Source organism: Grus americana, chromosome 10 (genome assembly GCF_028858705.1).
Source record: "Grus americana isolate bGruAme1 chromosome 10, bGruAme1.mat, whole genome shotgun sequence".
Classification (NCBI taxonomy): Eukaryota; Metazoa; Chordata; class Aves; order Gruiformes; family Gruidae; genus Grus; species Grus americana.
In genome coordinates, this window is record NC_072861.1 from 3,873,188 (window position 1) to 3,887,881 (window position 14,694).

Consider the following 14,694-nt stretch of genomic DNA (forward strand, 5'->3'; position numbering starts at 1 on the left):
CACATTCACTTTTTAACAAGGCTTTAAATAAAAGGCTTTAAATGAGTGTCAGGCTACATGACTAGCTGGGAATCTTCTGTTGCTCTAGCTAGACAAATATTTTTGTCCCATTCAATACCTTGTCTGTGTGATTTGCCTTTTTGTCTGTCCTGTGCTTTCCTGCTAAAGACTTTGTAGGCTTCAGTCTTCTGATACTGCTCCAGCTCCCGCATATAACGCTCCTTATCTCTATCTGCTTCATCAAGGTATCGCTGAAACAAAAAAGTCCAAGAGTTTCAGGGAGTTTCCTCCCCTTCAGGAGGAAGGGAAGAAAAACAACTTGTCAGATGAAGTGCTGATCCATTTCACCTATGCAAACAGGAAAGGAGTGAAGAAACAATGAGAATGTACGTGAAATGCAGAGACATAAGATTTCTGGATAAAATTACTGTATTCTGATGTTCCTTTTTTTTTTTTTTAATTCAAATCACTATGCTGTTAACTCTTTGTTAGACCTAGAGGTAACCTGCTACTAAGCTACTCAACTAAATATTACCTACACATTATAGGCCAAATAGTTAAGAATTGCATTTCTGTGGCTGGGACTAAAAGCTGCCAAACAAGAACACCTTAACAGATCATGCTTTAAGGTTCAGATCTGTAACAGTAGGGTTCCAATACACTCTTGTTTTCATGCCCCACAGACAAAAAGCACTGCCATTCTACAACACATAGTTCACCTGTCTGAAGAGGTGAACAAAACATCATGGCTTTGGAAAAGAGTAGCATAAAGATAAGAGAGCCTAGAAGGTTATCTCAATTTCAGCTGTCTGCATTTAGCTTAAAATAAATCATTTATTTTCTAGCCTGAAGATATTTCACACATCCGCATAATGGAATAATCTTAACTGGAGAATTCTTCAGGGGAACTGATGAACTGAGAACCATTTAAGGAGTGGTCACAACACTTGTTAATGGGATCCTTCCAAGAAAAGTTGCCTTCCCTATTTTTTCCCCCCAATGAGCTTAAAATTCAATGGAAGTATTAAACCAGAGTGAAACTTAGTCACTTGGTATGCCTTTTATTTTCATTAAGTCATCACAACAATACACACAATGGTTATAAATTCCATGCATTTTCAACGTTGTTTTGACCCAGCTGAGGGCACTGTTAATGTTCTGGATTGGCATGCAAATTTGGGGATGCTGTGTTTGCATTGCTTTTGGACACTGTATTCTTCCATAAGACATTATTTCTTCTCTTCCATCTCCAGCAATGTGCTGCTAAAAAGAGTGCAGTAACTGAGTTAAAAACACCACAAGCTTTTCCTCCTGAACTTCTACTTTGGATAGATTGTTTTGAATCAGTAAGAATCAGTCCTGCTACACTCTCTACCTGTAAGTAGATGTCCTAGGTTTTCTAGCACAGATCTATACATCTCATTAGCTATTTCCCCATACAGGGGAATAAGAAGAAGGATTATTAGGGTGTTTGCTTTATGTCTATAGTAATGATCTTTTTCTGGGGAAGACTCGCTATTTGGTCAGTCCAATCAGCTCAATTGTCCCTATGCTCACCAAATACAAAGGGAAGCAGCAAGACTAAAGGGCTGGAACAGGGGAATTGTAAGACTTTCCCTTCAGCATTTATATTGGACAGCTAGTTTGCTAATTGCCAGAGATCAGCCACAAGAGCAGAATGTCAGACATGCCTTCCCTGCTAACCCGCACAGCAGTTATATCCTATGACTCCGCTACTTGCTTCAGGAGAATGACTTCATAGTTGTTAGCTAACCAAAACCAAGCTTACTCAGCTTCAGTAAGAACTTTGGGCTGTCATATCAGAGACAAGGGTTCTGAGGCAGCAGTGGCCTTCACCATCTTAATAAAAAAGGGCAGGAGAAACTGAAGGGAAAGAAGTGCTCAGCAGTCCTTCCCTGACCCACTATAGTTTAGAGACTCACAGTTTTACTCAGAAAAAGGACAGATTCCCTGGAGGCTTAAGAAGCAGCACATAGAACAGAGATTTGAAGTCAATCTCCTTTTTCCTAGGTTAAAAATCTGTCTCGGACACGATAAGAATATGTTATGGGCAGGGGGTACAGAGGCAGAACATCTTATTATCTTTCTACCTCTCCCAGCAGACAGCTACATCATTCTCACTACAGAGCTGTTGTCAAATCAACTGCTTTGCTTTTACACACATTTTCCATTCTGGTTAAAGTACTACACCTATGCACCATTTTATAATATCTCTGTATAACTTGTATTCTACAAGTTTAGTAAAAAAACAGCAAAAGGAACTCTTGTTTTTTACATCTTCCCATTTTTCATCCAGCCATCAAAAACTTAAGTATTAGTTTGTCCATAAAGTATTTTCCAAAGCTTAAATGTCCCAATAAATTCCTATGATAGCATCAAGTTGCACTGTGATTTAACTACTGCTTTGCTGTAATCACCAACTGGCAATCAGGTGTGGATGGTAAGACACCCACTAGCAATAACAAGGTCCACTCCAGAACCAGACCCAACCTTGCCTTGGTCTTCATTCATGTATCAGTGCAGAAGGCTGTGGTAGTCTCAATTAGAAGGCATCACATTCTGACTGAAAGGTGGGAAAAAACCCTTTTCCTGAGGTAACATGTAGAAACTAGAATATGTAACTCTCACTGTCCTGTCCATCATACAGATCTCAATTTTCTTTCTAGGACTAGCAACACTTTAGAACATTGTCTAAAAGTTTATTCACATTTGCTTGTCTTAGAGTAAGACACCAGATGTTTATATACATTGATGAGTTAGTGAAATCAACAGAACTGCAAAATCCTTCAAGCAGCTCTGAAATCCACCAAATTCTCCTCAGCCACAGTGAATAAATGCCCGTCCCATCCATCCAATGGCTTTGGACTTGGAAACAGGTAGGTCTCAGCTGTACCTGAGTTACATCCAGATGAATCACAAACCATGGTATGTCTCACTAGAGCACTCTCCCCTGTTCTGAATATATTCTTGCACTATCTAGAGGATACAGTTCTCCTCAAGTCACGCCCAGATGAGATGCTACGGTCCTAGCAGGGTTCATTATTTGAACTCTGGGGGACCTGCGCCCCTTATTTTGAAATACCTTCCTAAACACAACTTTAATCAAAAGCCTATGTTAACTTCCTCACTAAACAACAATATCCCCATTTAACAGTAAACATAATCCAACAAGGAAAAGGGAGTTTAATGGTACCCGTTTCTCCTCAGGAGGCAGTTTACTCCATTCATTGCCCAGCATCCTGGTGATCTCTGGGAAAGGGACTTCAGGCCTCTTCGCTCGAAGCTGCTCCCTACGCTCATTCATGAATCGCACATACCCTGTGAGGGGGGATTTGGGGGCATTGGTGTCCCTAAGGGGTTTCTTCCTTTTTCTCCCTTTGGCCCAGCCTCCTCGTTTAGTTCTTTGCTGCTGCAAAATGAAAATGGAAGAAAATTCAGATTGAGGGAAAAGAATTACCACCTCCGGAAGGAATAAATAGTCACTTCTCAAACATTTTCATCAGGAGCATGTTGCTGCAATACATCCTCTCCATGGATGTAAGTTTCAAACCTCACTTTAAAGCAATCTTGACCTTCCTCTAAGCAAAGCCAAAGAAGTCTCATTGTCAAAAGTTGTTTGCAGTATCTCCTGGTCCACAGAGACAATAAAATAACATTCGCATCAACTTCTGATTGTAAAACCACGAGGACTGATAACCCACAAAATTACGATCCTAGCTAATGCAGCTCCAAAGTTGAAGTTTTTTTGTTAGTTCTTTGTTTGGATTTTTTTTTTTTTAATTATTCTTACCTTCACATACCCTCCTCCCCTGGCATTTGCCTCAATATCATGTTTGGAGACATTTTGTGTGTTAGTTAACAAATGTTAACTAGTTATTTTTACCCCTTCCAAATCTTTCATGTTTGTGCATTATGTGCCCAAAATGTGGGTGAAAGGACAGCATATAGATTTTTCTATTCTAATCTATTCTATAGGCTTTCTTTCCCATTAATCACCTCCAAGCAAACTCCAAAGGAGGGAATGTTGTAAGATTCGCCTGTGGCACAGTGAGCTCACAGGAACGACATAATTACCACTCATCCTCTTGGCTTCATTCTACTACTACAGCAATCTCTGGACAACACTATTTTCTTATGATACGTACATACAACTATTTTAGTACTTCTAAACTCTCCCCAAATCAACATGTTCCTGCCATCACATTAGCTTTAGTTTCCTTTCTGGAATTTTACTACTTCCTTAAACAAGGACTTCAGAGCTGAAGACAAACTACAGGGAGGAATATCAAATGCATCTGTCAAAAAAACCCCAAACCACTTTCATGTCAAACTTCAGTTCCTTCACAATTTAGTCACCAAAAATCCATGTGGGATGGTGCACACGGTATAGTCTAAAGAAGTAAGCATAACACTTTCAAAAGATATCAGTTACTCCCAGAAGAGTACAATGGCCTTGCTTTCCTGACTTACAAGAGAAAATAAGCTGTGGCAGTTGAACATTCAGTCTTCAGAAAAAGACTGAATACAGTATGAGTCCGTGGACTCTGCTGGCTAAGCTAGATACACGCATGCTGTTCTCTGTACGTTATGACTGCCAGCTTTCCTTGGCTACCTGCGCGCGGTTGTGCAACACAGGAAAAAATTAGGAGAGAATCAAAAGATGAAAATGGCAAATGGATGAAAATTTGTGATCCTATCCAAAAAAATCTGAGTAAGACAAACTATAATGACAAAACTCCATACTTTTGCTTCATTGAGAAGTCACTATTATTTCATCTCACCTCCTCCTCAGGCTTCTGCTCAGTGTTTTCAGCAGCATTAGAGGACTCATTCTGCAGCTGCTGAACCTGTGACAAATCTTCCACCAAATCCGGGTTATTCACAGAATGTGAAGTTCCACCACTGAACGAACTCTCAGAATGAGCTAATCTGAAAAAGTACATAATAGCAAAAGAAAAAATGTAATTATCATATTGCTAAATAACTTCCTCCCTAATCTTCTAAAACATGCAAAAATGTTGCAAATATATTCAGTTCTGATGCTAGCAAGAAAATAAAAAATTTTAAAGAGTCATTTTTGAAGAACTGGCTGTTTCATTCAGACAACTGCTATAACTACCATAGTTACTATAGACTTTCAAAGATGGGGGGGTTTAAGTGATTTTTAAGGTGTCATTTTGTTTCATTTTCAGTGAAGCTTTTGATTACACAAACAACTGTCAAGCAAGTGTTTGGATCAGAAAGCATGAATTTACCCTCCAAAAATACTATACGGAATTTGACATGGTCTTATCTTCAATCAATATACACCCCTCTGGATGCATTTAATATATTTCTCCACAAATACACTTAAAGGTTTTATAGTTGTGTATGATTTTGGATTGAACGTCATTCAGCATAATCTCCAGTTGATACATGTGGGTATTTAAAGAACAAACATGACTAGCTCCCAACAGGCTCCTGAATGGCCACTATTTAATTTTGCTGCAAGAGCTGTACCAGTCAACCTTACTCCAAGAAAGGGCAAGCTGTCTGGAGGCCAAAAAAAATAAGGCAAGTATGCAGAAATATTTCTGAAGATAGACAGAGATGATCCCATATTTTGGGGCAATGACTCCACAGTCACTCTCCCTACTGAACTCAGTGGGCAAATTAATCCCAACATTTTAGGATTCTAAGTCCTTCCTGAGCCAGGGTAAAGATCAATTGGCCTTGCTCGGTTACATTTATGAACATTACTACAACAGCAGCATATGCTTCAAGTCTACTTTGTTCATTTATTCAGATCTACAGCTGCTTACATGCATGCTAAACATTTGAAATATTCAAAATAATTGTTCCTGTTAATGTAGACCACAGTTATAGAAAGTTGAGATATGTTAACAGAATTGTTATTTGAATGCCTACAGGAAAATATGACTTTCGAGAGAACAGCATATTTTCATTACTCACTATAATCAGCAATTGGGGCATAATTACTGGTAAAGACACAGGGGCTGGAGAGATCCATGCCTGACTTTCAGATATCGGATTGAGTTCATATTACTAACAATTAGAGAGGGAGGAAGGGAACCAAGCGTACACGCTCATGTAAGTTAATTACATGTGGTACGCGTCAAAATGAAAATGGAACAATACCATTTCTTGCAATCACTGTTAGAGTTTGAAGAACATTTCAGCTTTCCTATCCATTGCCCCTTAGCAGGGAAGCTTTCTAAGCTACATATACAGGAAAAATTTCAGTGTGATGTAGCCATTTGCAGCGAAAGCTCATGAAAGTTGATACAAGACATTAACACCTCTTGAACGCAAACCTAATTTTAACATGTACCTTATTTGGCACCAGCAAGTTTGAACTCCCAGATATGTAAATCCAAATTCAGATCTGCTTGAAGCACACATGTCCATATTCATTTTTACAAGGTTTTACCTGCCTGCAAAGCCTGAATTTTATTGCTTGGTGCTTTACGAAATAGAAAGGAAACTTCAAATATCGAACACTGCAAGAATCTCGTGTATTCCTAAAAAAGACAACTTCTTTTGTCAGTGTGAGTTTAAAAGAAGCCATTGTTTCAGTCTGTAAAAGCAGAGCCAGTCTGACAAAAATGAAAGACAAAAATGAGGTTTCTCGGTGATTTTCAGAGATCAGTGATGAACAGTACATCTTTAATAGAAATAATTAATTTAGCAAGGACCACTGTAGCCAATAGATACACCCTCCCTCTCTCCCCCCATCAGGCTGTATAAATCTGTCTTAAAAGACTAAAATCCTAGGGAAGCAAACTTTTAAAAGATAAGAGATGTTAAAGAAAAAGTTTGTGATCATTCCCATCAGTTCAGAAGAGCCCTGGTTTCTCCTAAATAGAGTCCTGTGATCAAGTCCAAAGCAGCGTTGTGGGATTTATTTTTGTTGGGTTAATTTTGGTTTTTTATTACTTAGAATGCCCTCTTCCCACTGAAACAGTTTCCCTGGCTACTTTACAGATAATACCTATCAGCTGAAGGTTAAAAAGAAGTAGTTGCTTACCCAGTTACAGTAATTTCACTACCTTCCTTAGATCCATCTTCATCTGCAAAGCCTGGAGGCAGCGTGGAGCCAGCCACCAAGTTCTCCATATCTCTGATGAAAAAAAAAAATTAAAAAAGGCAAAAAAGGTAAGTTAATTATCACATTGTTTCCCTTTAGCAGCACTTCAGTTTAGACATCACAACATACCACAGATATTCTTTTACCCCATAAACCAACTGGCCAGTCACATCTGGTTGGCCTCAGGACAGATCCTATAGGCAGCTGTGCTTAAGGTCAGGGAAGAAAGATCCTAAGTGATGTTTCAATTCAGTTTCCCTCAACTGAGCCCTGAGCCAATGCCACAGTGTTGCTGGAAATCACACTGTAGAATTCTACTTTATCCCTTGAGACAAATTTTCATTCATCATACTCAGCACATAGGTACATAAATCCCGTTCTTCCAATCCACCTTCTTGTTCATCCTCAACTGTGCACCCTCGCAAGTTACTTGGGCTTTAAGCTTGGAGAGACTGATGTGAGTTATAAGCTTGTGCTGCTTTCTCCTGGATCAGTACGCTTTCCACTCAGCACTGAAATCAAAGTGATCCGAGACACAAAATCCTGCTCTGTGTTTTCCCAAACCCCACCCCTCTTCCACAGGCAAAGGTTTTCTACAAAAGTAACAACACTGTTTCTCACATCTTCTATCACTTGCAGACCCCTATTCTAAGTACTACATCTGATATGGTGCAAAACTTGTGCCAAACTAGTGAATACAGCAGGCCACCCAAACAGACAAGCACTGTGCTCCTACTCAACGGACTTCGGAAGTGAAAGACATTTATTCCACTGCTATATTTGGTTAAAACTGGTCAAAGGACTCAAAAGGCTATTCTCAGGAACCAAGAGTATAATCATACATCTGACATTCTGTTTTGAGATTGTGAGCTCTGCTCTATTCATTTCCATGCCTCACTTTGAAAGCACACAAGTATGTACCCCCTTTAGCAACAACTCTACACCTTCATAAGCTACTACAGATGTTAGTTGATAAATGAATCTCTGGTAAGTCTCCAGTTTGTCCACTTAAGCAAGTGTTCAGTTAATGCTCACAACAGATCAAAGGCATCCATGAAACAGACATTATGTCAATTTAATTTCCACCACCAAGTTCATTTAAGTTTCCAAACAAGACTATCCTTCCTATACGGAAGGGAAGTGCAAGAAAGAAGAGTAGTTACCTTCTCCCATTTTTCAGATGGCACTCACCCTTTTCTCTTCTGCCTTTCCAAGTGTTGAGAACCTTCGATCATCCTTAAGAATCCTATCACTCTGATTCTTTATCTAGAAAATAATTAAAGCTAAGCAGACTGCTTCTCTGTGGTACAGACTTTGACATCTAGCAGAGAAACATCCTTTACTCATGTATAGGAAAGACTCAACCAGGAATGAAGAAATCTAATTCCTGCTCTACCATGAACTGAGGATAGTTTTGAGGCCTGAGCCTCAAGAGAGGTGTGGCAAAGCTGGAGACTGTCCAGCAGAGGGCTTCCAAGATGGTCAGGGGCCTGGAACACCTGACCTGATAAGAGATGTTGAAGAATCTGGACTTGCTCAGTCTGGCAGAGGAGGCTAAGGGCAAATTTAACAGGTGCCTAAAGCTACCTGAAGGAAGTAGCAGAGACAACAGAACCAAACTCTCTGTAGTTACATTGGCTTTGCAAGTTCAGATCAGATGCTAGGAAAAAAAATTCTACCAGGAGGGCAGCGCAGCACTCGAACAGGTTACCAGAGAAGTAGAGGTGGAGTCAATCCTTGCAGATTTTAAATGCTCAGTTACACAAAGCTGTGACTGACCTAGTGTTGGCAATAGTCCTGCTGTGAGTGGGAGGCTGGACTAAGATGACCTCCAGATGTCCCTTCCAAGCAACATCTGCAGTTCTCTGAACCAGAACTCTACATTACACTTTCTTTCAAATTCTAGCATCTGACATAAAAAGGAAGGAAACTCAAATAATACAATACTTTTAGGGAAAGTGGTGAGACACTCTGGTGGAACATATTGGATTTTAATTCTTAAAGAAGGAAGCACAAACAGTACTTCCTCACATGTAGAAAAGAAATCTACATCAAGGCTTTATCTGTTACAAGAAAATCTGAAAATTCAACTGACTTGAAAAATGAGCTCTTCTCTGATGCCCAGAAAGCTGTTTAAGCACAACTACTAATACACAACATAAATTGCTTCATGCAGTTGTCAAGTGAGAGACTAATGAAGATTTGCTTTATGTTACACAATCTTTTAGCTTTGTCAGTCAAGGGAAGAGTCCTAAATTATTACCTTCAAAAAAGGAAGCTTAAGCAATTAGACTAAAACCTTGCCAAAAAAAAATTATATATGAAAAAAGCTTTATGTAGGTCTGAAAAAATAAAATAGCTTGCTTTGTTGTCCAGGCACCTCTGACAGCCTTCTTGGAGTCAAGAACCTCTTTTCAGCTTCACCACGGCAATCTACTGGCACTTAGCACTCCCACACATGCCTTAAAAGAATACATATCCTCTGCATCTGAACATACCATTACCAAGTGCCTCCGTCCCTCATGCCCACTCTGACCTTCCCACCAGGTCCCCAATATATCTGTTCACATCTGGACCTAGTCAGCAGCAGCAGAGTCTAAGCTCACTTTCAAACTGTGGGCAGGCAGCTGGACATCAACCACAACAACATATAAACACAACACAAACACAGGAAGCTGGGAGAATGCATACTTTTTTATTTAACCCATATACTTTAGATACTAACTCTTTCAGTTGATAATGAGCCACGTCCTAAAGAAAATTTAACATCAGTGAATTTGCAATGGCTTCCAATCTATTCCAGCAAGCAAGAAAACAAGACAGTCTCCAAAAACTAAGAACAGATGAGAACCTATGCAAGTCTTTCAGTCACATTCCTTGTGGATAGCTGTCCCATGCCTTTACTCTAAAGCCACTATACATTAGTTTCAACCCCTCTGCAGAGCTACATGTTCATTTCAGGCATGTAACAAAATGGGCAAAACATAAACCCAAGGAAAAGCACAGTAATGGAAAAGGAAGGGAAATGCTGCTTCTCAAACTTGAGCCTTTACAGAATTCACAGAACTTGAAAAGGACAGTTGGCAAGTCCCATCTAGATTTGTTCTGAATATTTGTACAGCTTTGTCAATTTAAACTCTGGCTAAAGCAGCTAGTTAGACAAATTTGACTAAATTCAAGGCACAAGAAACAATGCACACTTTTTTTAAGGGCTAATACATATATGCTTTTTTAATTTTTTAACTATGTCTACCCAAATGCAAAAATAAAACTGATGTTAAACTCTAAACCTTTACAAGCACTACAATTCAATGCAAGTAAGCACCACCTCCAAATAAAACTAATTCAAACTAGAGCAGCTCTTGAGTTCACTGTACTGCTACACTACTAGTTGCACTGGCTGAAGGAAGCAACCACCTAAGCAGGAATAGAGAAAGACTGATTATACATTAACAACAGCATTTGATAAAGTGGTTGAAGAACCGTGATTTATTTCGGGATAGATCAGTTCTGGAAAAGCTAGCATATACTCAATTATATTTCCTTTACAACTTTTGTAGGGTGGAACAAAGACTACAGCCAAACCAGAACTGTAATGCTCAATCGTACCACCACTTGGAGTTTCCATAGAGATTCTGCTTCTATTTTAAGCACAATACTGCTCAACTAGAAACACTGTTCTGAGAATGCCAGCAGCAGACATGCACCTCCCACTCTACTACTGATAAGCCGATACAGTCAGAAATACATTTACCTTAATTCCAAACACCCCAGGCTCTCCTGTGCACTGATCTTATTCCCAAGTGCAGACTCTACAGGAATTTGAGATTTTTCTCCTTGTATTTCCTACATTCAGCATAACAGTGGTCAGTTGTGGAACAGCAGTAACAGCCACACCTACAGAGGCTGGAAGAGTTTTTGGATGCCTGGTTTGGGGTGCACTACCAATCGATATTTAAAAAGGATAAAAAACCAAAAGCAAAAAAGAATACAAGGATCAAGGAAGAAGAGTGCAAGCCTGAGCTCCAGAGAACAAAGCACCATTATGCATGCAAAATTCCAAGATGAAACCAAGAAAAATACCAGTGAAGAACAAGTTTCCTACCGTTCCATGCTATCAATGTTTAAACACTGATAAGATTTCCAAAGATCCATTAGTCACCTATACTAACATTAAACCTCTTTATGAGCCTAGAGTAGATTCAACATTATTCTAAGCCATAAAAAATCTGGCTTAATTTATCTTTTTCCTTACCTGCCTTCTCATCTCTCAGGGAAAACAAAGGCTTCATGGTCCAGAAAAATCTACAACAGTATTCTGTAACTTTCAGTTAAAATTTTCTAGCTGGACACTTCACTTGCATGCAGTGAGAGATCATACTTAATACTACAGTGTATCAACATTGTTTGACAGAATTACCTGGGAAATGAAAGAACTTCTACAGCAGAAGGATCTAAGTGCTACTACATACATCAATACACAGGGAAAGAATCGAACAGTATGTAACCAAATACCTTTCAAAAACAGAAGCATCGTTTAAATAATCTTTCTTAATTTCTTCTCACACTAACTTTTGTAGGCCATGTCATATAATTGTAATGTTAATCTAGTGGGAAAGATAAAGTAGCTGAGTTGTATTTTGGGTAGACTGAAAGCTACCATATGATCTAATTTCTAGTCACATCTGTACAGCAGAAAAGAAAAGTTAAAATAAGGTAGTTGTAAAGTCACAGGTGAAAACAAATGCATGATAGGGGCTAAACAGAATGACTGACTTTCCATAACATCATTACTATGGCTGCATTGTTAATGATGCTATTATAGGGCAGCAGACCTAAACACGCAGGTGATGCACGATCTAAAGCCTAAGTTTTTGTAAGAGCCTTTTATGCACACAATAAATGAGGGGTAAAATTTGTCACAGTCAACCTTTTCTTCAAAGAATCAGATCGTTTTACTCAAACAGCAAAGGTGCCATTCTAAAATGTGCAATCAATTTTACCTAGCAGACCACCTCAGTGTAGCCCATCTGCATTCTTATTTTTCAAAAAGGGAAACTAGAGTCAGAATAGAACACGTTCATGGCCAGACTGTTAAAACAATGCAAACTACAAGCAGTCGTTCTTCTCTAACACTGTGCACTGCTGTCTCATGGCTCACCCCAGATGAAGAAACAGTCTCTTCCAGACCCAAAGCAAAGAAATTACTGTACACACTCCAAAAGATTCATTACTTCCACAAAATGTAACTTGCTTTGCTTGCATGAAGTGATTCACAACATAGGTGAAATGAGGCTGGACTCTACAGCGTCTGCACAGGTCTGGTCATGCAGTAAGTCACTGCCAAACGCAGACTGACTTCTTACTCATCCAAAGGCCATGTGGAGCCTTAAGATGGCCCTGAACACTGGAAAAGGGTGAAAAGAGTCCTTAGCAATGTTGTCTTTTCAATGGCTACATCATATCAGATGATCTTAAGCAAATAATAAAGACTTACTAAACTATTTAGTCATCGAATTAAAAGGTAAGGTTATAAATACATATTTATTGCAGTTAAGCATATTTAAGTACAAAGTCAGCATCAGAAGCTTAACTTACAGCCTGATTATAAAACACTGCGGGAGTTCCAATTACCTCACTGCCAGCTCTAGTTTTAGAAACTTTACTGCTGAGCAGAGGATTTTTCTCCCGTACTTCCTATTCCTGAAGTCTCTCATTCTTCTTTGACAGAACAAATAGCTCCAAACCTTGCCAGTCAGAGAATAACAGATTAAACAAAATAATCTTCCGCTACGTCACAGAGGAATCACAGTATTCCTTATCTAAGCATCAGAATCCAAGCACTTCATAATGTAAATAATTTAAATTCAGATGGTATCTTGAGAGAAAGGCTCATAGGATCATCACTTCCTCTGTCTGTCCAAATGTAGCCAGAACATCAGAAAGAAAACTGAAGCAAGTACATCTCCAATTAAAACCACAATGCTTTTGGAGCTGTCAGAGGAAGTTCAGATTCTCTCAACAGCAGCATTTTCTTCCATCAAACTGGAGCAGAAGCATATTATCCAACATCCTCGACTGCAAAAATCAGATTTGACTTTTTCCCTACAGGCAACTCATTTGACAAAGGTCTTTGTGACTTCAGGAAAATTGCAAGCCAAACCTAATGGGATGAAGGTCAGACCAGAAAGTATATACCAGAGAACAGCCAACTGCTTTTATTTTTACTTCTTGCCAGTAAAAACAAAAGAAACACTAGAGACCAAAATAAAGACTTGCAGGAAAAAATTCCAGAGTTCCACCGCATTTCCAAGCAGCTTAAGAAAAGAAGGGAAAAATGTAAAGCTTAGTTTTATGCTTAGTTAATATGGGTCTTTGTGGCAAACACTAACAAAGCTATTAACAGTCAAACCTTAGTAACAGCTGCCAAACATCTGCAAAAATGTTTTTTTAAAAGATACAACTATTCAATTCTATGTTCTACTCTTATTTATATAAATGCATTAGAATGAGGCATATACAAGACATTTCATATATGTAAAATCAGCCTGTTTTCTGGAATTTAAGCCCTTCTTCACAGGAAAGGCATACACTCAACTCTGGAGACAAAAGCAACAACAGCTCCACACTGAATTCTCTCTCCCTTCAAATACATGAAAGAAATTTTGCATCAGCAATAAACAAGCTTTTTAGATCTCTCAAGGGAAAACAAAACCCCACAATGAGATGACTGTACAATTAGTTGTGCTCTCCACCCCTAGATAGCTAAAATTAGTAACTGTGGTACAGATACCCAGAGGGAAGGCTTTGTCATCCAGCCCTTCATTGCAGGTATTGAGCATCTACAGATTAAGATAGGTCATTTTCTTCTGAATTAGCTTTCTTAATGGTAGTATCACTTGCCATTTAAAATAATACTAACATACACAACTCTGCAAAATTAATTTAATCCTCATGTTATAGATCTCACATGAGAAAATATAAACCATTCAGATCACAAGAGATAAGTATCAAAATAAATCTTGATAATTTTTTTAATCACTCTACCTAAAGTAAATCCAGTATTTGACTACCAGAAATGGCACTGGCTTTTCTAGTTCGTCCATAAAAACCTCCACTGAATTTCCAGTTACTATCGGCAATTTAGTTTACCTCTTCACCTGCTCTGTCATTTGAAATTTTCTCTAGGATCTGAGGACCTCATATTTCACAGGACAAAGTTGTCCAATAGTTACTTTTACATTAACAAGGCAAAAGGGATACCCCATAAAAAAACCACAACCGCCAACTGGGTAACAGACACACAAATCATGCCTTGAGCACAGACACTTCTCTGAAACCACAGTGATTATAATTCATCCAAGACTGTACCAGATCCTGCTAGCTTCCCCACCAGTAAGTAAATGGTTATTTTCCTTCAAAAGTTCAGTTCCTCTGATCATTTATGGCAGTAAGACTCAATCATTTCACTGTTTGTGGAATGCAAACATAAAAGTGCCATGAGCAAAGCAGTTTATTAAAATACGTAAATGAACAGACCGAAGTTCTTCATGGTATTTGCCCAGCTCTAACATTTACCGGCATCA

At 38.8% G+C, this 14,694-nt stretch overlaps 1 protein-coding gene across 2 annotated transcripts in view; it reads right to left on the reverse strand.

Annotated features, from left to right (window-relative positions):
* HMG20A (high mobility group 20A) overlaps positions 1 to 14,694 on the reverse strand; it is a 46,002-nt gene that overhangs the window by 14,049 nt on the left and 17,259 nt on the right. Inside the window, exons 3-6 of one of the 2 annotated variants that reach the window (XM_054836905.1) lie at positions 7,049 to 7,141; positions 4,803 to 4,950; positions 3,215 to 3,430; positions 119 to 251 (exon numbers count right to left, since the gene is read on the reverse strand). In XM_054836905.1, the coding sequence (XP_054692880.1) occupies positions 119 to 251; positions 3,215 to 3,430; positions 4,803 to 4,950; positions 7,049 to 7,137 (586 nt within the window). In that variant the 5' untranslated portion in view covers positions 7,138 to 7,141. The remainder of the gene's footprint in view (positions 1 to 118; positions 252 to 3,214; positions 3,431 to 4,802; positions 4,951 to 7,048; positions 7,142 to 14,694) is intronic. The other variant, XM_054836906.1, reaches the window with a different exon arrangement.